Raw genomic sequence first — 7303 nt, forward strand, 5'->3', positions numbered from 1 at the left:
ATGCCTTTAGACCCAGCTGCTGCTTTCACCACTACTGTGGTATTAACATTTTAGATGAAAGGAAAGAATACATAAAATGTGGACGCCTTCCGACAGCCAGTTGGGGAAGGCAGCTAATGGCCTAAGGTCACTCAGAGGCTATTACAGTATGAATTATAAACCTGGTTGGAGGGTTTATAATTCAATCCTTAATTCACTTTGAGCTAGAATGTGGCACACATTTTCTTCCCCTTGCAATTGGCTCACCACCAGGGCTTAATAGTCAAGCTAACAGTATTCCTGTCTTATTCCCTCCATGGGCTGCCTAGTAAAATTTGATGGATATTTCCATTTCTCTGGTAATAATTGAACTTAAAGCAGCCAATGCCAGGAAAAGTTCACTCAAAATGCCCAGTGTAGGTGAAACCATTAGCATTTGACTTACTCTGCAATTGTTTTCATTTTGTACTTCTGGGCCATCTGTGCTTCAAGCACTTGATTTCTTTTTTACGTGTCATAAGCCATTACAATCTCCAGCGTCTGCCTTGAATGCGTTTCAAAGTAGGAAGGTGAAGTACTGTATTGGGAGATAATTATGAAAATTGCAGTCCCTCTCAATCTGTGAAGGGATGAATTGGACAAAGAGGGTTCCTGAGTAAAAAATCAGCAAGTCTTTTAATATTTGAGGAGCAGAGGCCCAGAGTCAGCAAAGCACTTAAGCATATGCTGAAACTTAAGCATGTGCTTATGTCTAGTTCTACTCAACAAAGCACTTTAGGCAGGGGTTGAATGCTTTGCTGAATTGGAGCCCATGAAGTACACAGTGAGGCAAATGGACCCATTAATATGTTGCCCAAGTCCAAGTTCCATGGCAAAAGGGAATACAGGAAGGACTTAAGCAGGGGAAAGAGAAGATAAAATAGCTTTCACAATAGGGTATGTGTGTTTAGCAAAATATGTTTCCTATTTCTGAATTAAGCAAACTGACCCACTCAAATGTCATTCAATCCCTGAAGAATAGTATTTATTTCTCTAAGACTCATACAAGGACAAAAAATGTGCTTATCTAAGGCTCTAGCTGCTCTTGATCTGAATTTAAAGTAGCAAAAAGACAAGTACTGCAGTGAATTTAATCTCATCCCAGCAGGTGCTAACTAGTGCTTATAGCAACATATATAAACCTTTCCTTTCGTTCTTCCCCTACCCCCTAGCACTCTCCCTCTTACCAGCATTGAGCATAGCCCAGCTAGCGCTCACTCATTATGGAGAAGATGCTCAACCACACCATCTGGGGAGAAAGAAATGTTAAGACAACTTGGCTGTTAGCCATCTACTGAAGGTGCCACAGGTCCCTTTCTATACTGGCATATCTGCTTGTCTTTTATCTGTCTCCTGAAGGAGAACTCTGACCCACAAAAACAAGTGCTCTCATTGCATCAAGTCTATATCCAGATCACAATACTGTGGAAGAAATTGTCTCTTCACTAATTTGTCAGAATTCTTAACCACCAGAGGAAGTTAAATGCAGGGCATGAATTCACCAGATGGTGGGTGTCAAATAAAGGTTTCTCACCTAAGACCATACCACTGCTGCTTCCTTTGAGAAGCTGGCAACCTGACCTCATTAAGGGGAAGTATTTACCATTTCCAATAATACTGAACCGAAGTTCCCTAGACACCTGCACTTGGGAAGCACTGGCAGCTGAAGTTTAAGTAAAGGTAGTATAGCATTTGTCCCTCCTGTCTCCATAGGTGCACACAGTTCAGGCTGATCCTGAGCAATTTTTTTTCCTCTGTGAAGTAATAACTAGTAAGTTCTCACAACTCCTGTCAGCTGTTGAGTGGTGAACATTAGGGTTTACCCCTATGCTTGCTCCTAAAAGCATATCTGCTGATTGAGCGTTTGTAGCTGTTACATAGTGGCAAAGAGACTCACCTACACCCTCCACATAGCAAAAGCATAAATGTGGAATGTTTCTGACTTAGTCTTATATTTTAAATTAATGGGTCACTATAATGCAACATTTTTCTTTTTATATGATTAATACCAGTGGAGGTTCTAGAATCTGTATGTTCTGAACAGTGCACTGAGCCAGTCCCCATCTGCTTTCTTCTGAATTAACATAAATTGCCTTTAAAGAGAAAATTAGCCATTTTGAATGAGTCAAAGATGTCTCTGCCAGACAAAGTCCTTAAGGATGTCATGACCCGAAGGCATGATTTTGTGTGTGCTTCGGCACCAGAATTATCCCCGCCAAGTTGCAGCTTCATTGCACGGGAGAGTTTCCTGTTGCAGAGGAAAACCCCGGTGCAGGGACGAGTTTCTCACCTTTCTGCAGCTTCCTTTGCAGAGTGCATTGCTCAAGTTACAAGAGGAATGCACGGTGCAAAAGAGTTCCCGCCACCCGTATGCAAATTTGTTCCCCGCTATTGGCTAGTTTTAAATTATTCCCACGTGGCGGCTAGCGATTGGCCTGTTAGCCGTATAAGAGGCTTGAGCAGTTTCCGCCCAAGCCGAAGAGGACTCCACATCCATCTCGTGGGGGCTCTGGCTACACGGCAGGGTAATAGAGACCCTGTGTGAGATTCAGAGGAGCTTGGCGACCTGATCCATCGCCCACCTCTTCCCGTCTTCGAGCGCAAATTTTATAAGACGTATCTCCGATTCCGATTTTGGTGGCGCGTTCACCCAGAGCATCCGGAGCTCTGTTCCGTGGAGCCTAGCAAACTCCACGTGACCGCCCGTGTTGTCTGTGTCTGTAACTGCAACTCAAGCAAGTTTTCCAGCCTGCACCACTGCCATCTCGGTGTAAATAAACAATCTTTAAAACTACCACTAAGCGTTTGTGCCTAATTCCAGCTCGTTGCCCTCCCTCTCCGATCCAGCCTGCCCGGGCTGCTGGCCACAGCCCGCGTGCAGCACGGAAAAGGGCCCGGGTTGCTCCCGGCCCGCACAAAGGAAAGGAGAGAGACAGAGAGAATCAAACAGTGGCTAAGTCTTCAACATGTGCTTAGTAAATGTAGTCCCCTGTCTACTCCATTAACTAGCTATGTGCCACCTGCAACTCTAATTAACTGAATTAAGTTTTGGTTAGAGTTCAAACTTGAGTCCTAACCAGAACAAGAATAGAGCAAACAAGGCCAAAATTGTGGAAGATCTTCATCTTCATTAGCTGAAATCTTAAATGTCTTCTATTTTATTGTTAAAAAAAATCTTCCTTTATTATTATTATATGTAACCTATCACCACAACCAAAAATGGGTGTGGTCTGGCAGTTATCTCTACTTTTTAGCTCAGTGCTATGAGCTGAGTTTCCTTTTACAGATCCAGTTTTCCTTATGCTTGGGTTGAATCCAGTGGTGGTAAATCAGGCAACAAAGGTACCTGTAGATGAAATCTATGTTGCATCACACAGCTGTGAGTAAAAGAACCAAACTAAAGCTATTTCTTATCCATACAGAAGGACCCTGCATTTGAAGATGATCTAAATTTTAGTGCTAATCCTTGTCATGGATGAATCAAAAGCCTGGCAGAATATGCTATGTTCCTATCACTGGGATGGCTCCTGTGGGCTGGAAGGTCTGGTCTTAAAAGTCTTTTGGAACTCACTCGAGGAAAACTTCAATTGGAGCTGAACGCAGCATGTTAGATTTGAGACTTTGATTATTCTGGGCCTGACAGGCCTCATGGAGATTTCATTGCCTCTGGGCAACATCTGCAGTGAAGCCTTGTAACAAAAGGATTGAGTGGCCTCACAGGGCTCCTTGATAGCCTGCATTGCATTAGAAGGATGATGTGGTTACGTAGTCAGAGTAATTAATTGGCATTTCCATAAGCAGTTGCAAGTCCTGTTAACCTTGTAAATGCAGGAGTCAGGAATGAGGCACAGATGTGGAGTTCTGAAGATGAACTGTGTGCGTGTGTGCATGTTCATTTCATTTGAATGAATGAGCGCCACTAAATTTTTTAAAGACCAGCCTTAATATAACAGGATCCAAAATGCACCCAACATCTGTTACCTTCTCCATGGTATCTTTTTGCTAACTGGACATATGATTCTGCCATAAAAGAAGGTGCACTGATGAGTTGAACGACACAGCTTTTGGTCAGTCCTGTTTTTTCCTTGTTTGTGACCAAGAGCCTTGTGGATCTCATTATTTTCTCTGCAACACAGGCTTTTGCTTGCCTAGAATGAAATGTTCTACTTCCAGCTTATTCTTGTAATAAAGACTAAGTTTTGTCTGGGAATCATATCACATCCCAATATCAAGAGAACTGGATATTAGGTCAGCTCGTTACACAGTCTGGGGATCAAATTTGGCCCTATGTAAGCTAAAGCCCCAGCCAAAATACTAATTTTGGTGGACCCTTTGCCTGATGAAGGCTGTCCTCATCTGTTTCCATTCCTCACCCATCTATTGCCCTTTCAGTGCTTCCCAGTCATCTGTTCAATTTGCCTCTCCTCCCATCTTTTTAATAGGGTGGGGAATTGGTTTATTTTTTGGACAGATCACCCTTTTCTCACTGGTTCTTCAGCGCCCTCCTCCCCCCCTCCATGCACACACACAAGTAGAATTAGAGAGAGCTCTGCTTCCTAAATGTTGGGCTTAGCGAAGTGAACAACATCTTCTCTGGATGCCCTCACATTAAGAGGTGAGGTTGTTGTTCTGTTTCCCTGTTTAATTAGGGAACATGTTTCATTCCCTGTTTAATTTGTGGACATGCACATTCTATTCTTAGTAACAGTTTCTAAAGGTTATTAAAATGCAAGGGATAGCTAGATTAGGGGTAGCTGGTGGCCCATGTCTAGGGATGGTGGATGTTCAAAATCCTTGTTCTGATTGACCAGCTGGGCCAGTGCACACCCGTTCAAACTGATGGAGTTGAGGCTTTCTCACCAAGATCAGAGGAGAAGCCTTCCAAGCACGATGCTGATTTTAAACAAGGAATAAGAAAGAAAGTGCCAGGTGAGTCCATTAGAACTTGATCTGCTTTGGCTGAATCCTGAGTTAAGTATCTAGCAAGAAAAAAAAAAAAATTTTTTCTCCTTGTTATTGAGCTTTTGGCTAGGCCATCCCTGCCGTCTGAAAAGTGTTTTAAGTTCTCCAGTAAAGTGGCAGGCCTTGAACGCTAAAAGCCCAGATCTCTCATGTGTCTTTCTATTGCCTCTGGTGCCACAGAATTAATTGGTCGGCAATATTAGGTCTCTAGTAACTTTCAAAGCTGTATATCTTTCCATTTTTATAAGCTGGCAACAGACAAAGTTAAGAACCTTTTTTAAAAAAAATATTGTGAGGACTCTGGAATCTGTGCAGCTGTGTCTTGTACCTTTTAGTGATGATGTAAGTTACATGCCATGTTAGGAAAGGGTGTGGGGGGAACTGGGAGACCCACCAGTAGTGCCTAACAGTTATGAAAAGCTTGTCTGCTGCATAGTCAGATTTGGTAGGTTGCATTTCCCAGTTATGAGAGTCAGTTCTTTGTAACAGAAGGCTGCAGCTGGTTCCCAGCTAGTTCTATGTTAAGCAGAACTCTATCTGCATTTTCAGATTCACTTGCTGGGATCAGTTATTCATGTTCCTAAGGTCGAAGGGGAGTTAGAAAGATTCCAGCCCCCATGCTGAAGATCACTTTGTTTAAGTTCTGAGCAGATTTAAACCCCCGAGGGACACTGCTGCCTGCACAGGTTCTGAGCACTGATATGCTGAACAATTTCATTTCAGGTTTAAGCCTTCCCAACACCCTGACCCAGTGCACCCTGTCTGTGCCCTTCATTTAACATCATTGGGGGACTTCCACTTGGTAATACATGACAAATTACCATACTCCTTTGAAATAAGCCACCTAAAAATAGTATGCGACTACCACTAGGCACTGCCTCCCATCTTACTGCCACTGCTACCTTCTTACTATGATCTTTGTAAAGGGTGGACCCCCTAACCTCAAAGCTTATTAAACCCTGTTCTTTGGGCAGTAGCAGTTGGGACTGGACCAGGGAAATCTTCACTTTTAACATGTCCTGTAAGGTCTGGTGCAGGCTCCCTTATTCTTTCACCGAGCACAGGTTTGAATTTCTGTCAGCAGATCAAGTGCCAATTAAAAAGATAGGGATAGAAATGCTTATACTATGCGACTCCAATGAGTTATATTTATCACTTACTCATCTCCTATGTAGAGATTGGGCCAGACTTCATTGACATGAGTATACTTTGGGCTGCCATGCCAGAAGAGTCTCTCCAGTTCAAACGCGCCTGGGGTATAATAATCCGCATCAGGGTCAACTTTGACTGCCACGTAGGCACTCTTCTTCCTGGTGTTCAAACCCGCTGACGACATCTTGTTCCAAGGTGCTTATTTTGTGTTTGAAATGTGAAAGTAACTAAAATGCAATCAGAAAAGGATTATAAAGCTGGAGGATTAAAATGCCAGAGCAAACAAGTTCCTCTCCAGTAAAGGGACATCCACACTTTGTACCATGGGCTGCATCTTTGCCAGTGCACCTGTATTTGGATGCACGTGATCCTTGGAAGACACAGACCCATAATTAGTTTTTTTGCACTTCAAGGTTCCCTGAGAGAGAAGTAGAAGCAGCTTGTTGGAAAAAAATGTCAGTAGCAAAAAATGAAGCAAACAAAACTTAAGGGGGTTTTTCCGAAGTATTCAGTATTGGCACAACTCTGCTCTCACTAGCAATATTGCCATTGACTTCCATGGGTGCAAAATTGGGTCAATCTTGATTACATCTGACAATATCACTCCAAAGCATTCAAAGAAGAATTCTAGAGGAATATAAGATAGACTTATAATTAGTTATTAAGAGGAGACCAGAAGGGTTGAATTCGTCCCTCAGTGTAGACTTGGGTTGTCCTTATTAGTCTTTAAAATTCTTAAGGCAACTCTGCATATTGACCAGAAGTGATTATTTCCAGACATGCTAATTTCTATATTGGGAACACTGGACTTACAACCATGTAACTAACTGAAAGGCTGCCTGTGTACTTGAAAAGGCTACAAACTAAAAAAAGGGAAAACAAAGGGAATAATAATCAGCCAAAGAGATGCCTTAATTTTCATTTGCAATCAAAGACCACTCTTCTCACTCCTCACTGTAATATCCAAACAGTACTTGCTGACACAGTGTGTCTGAAAAAACCCTAGTGCAGTTGTCTTAGTTTGGTTCTGAGTTTTTGTTTCATGCACAAGCTTCTCTAATGGTTAATTGGTACAGACAGCTCTGTCCAATGGCAATGTGTAGGGGGTGCACGCGGGTGCACATTTACCCCCTGAGATTGGTGCACCCCCTGCGATCGGCTACCACTGCCG

General features: G+C 42.8%; 1 protein-coding gene across 1 annotated transcript in view; it reads right to left on the reverse strand.

Annotated features, from left to right (window-relative positions):
- Positions 1-7303, reverse strand: part of DUPD1 (dual specificity phosphatase and pro isomerase domain containing 1) — a 33863-nt gene that overhangs the window by 16670 nt on the left and 9890 nt on the right. Inside the window, exon 2 of the mRNA XM_006016285.2 lies at positions 6141-6359. Coding sequence (XP_006016347.1) covers positions 6141-6316 — 176 coding nt within the window. The 5' untranslated portion in view covers positions 6317-6359. The remainder of the gene's footprint in view (positions 1-6140; positions 6360-7303) is intronic.

Source organism: Alligator sinensis, unplaced genomic scaffold (genome assembly GCF_000455745.1).
Source record: "Alligator sinensis unplaced genomic scaffold, ASM45574v1 scaffold109_1, whole genome shotgun sequence".
Lineage (NCBI taxonomy): Eukaryota > Metazoa > Chordata > Crocodylia > Alligatoridae > Alligator > Alligator sinensis.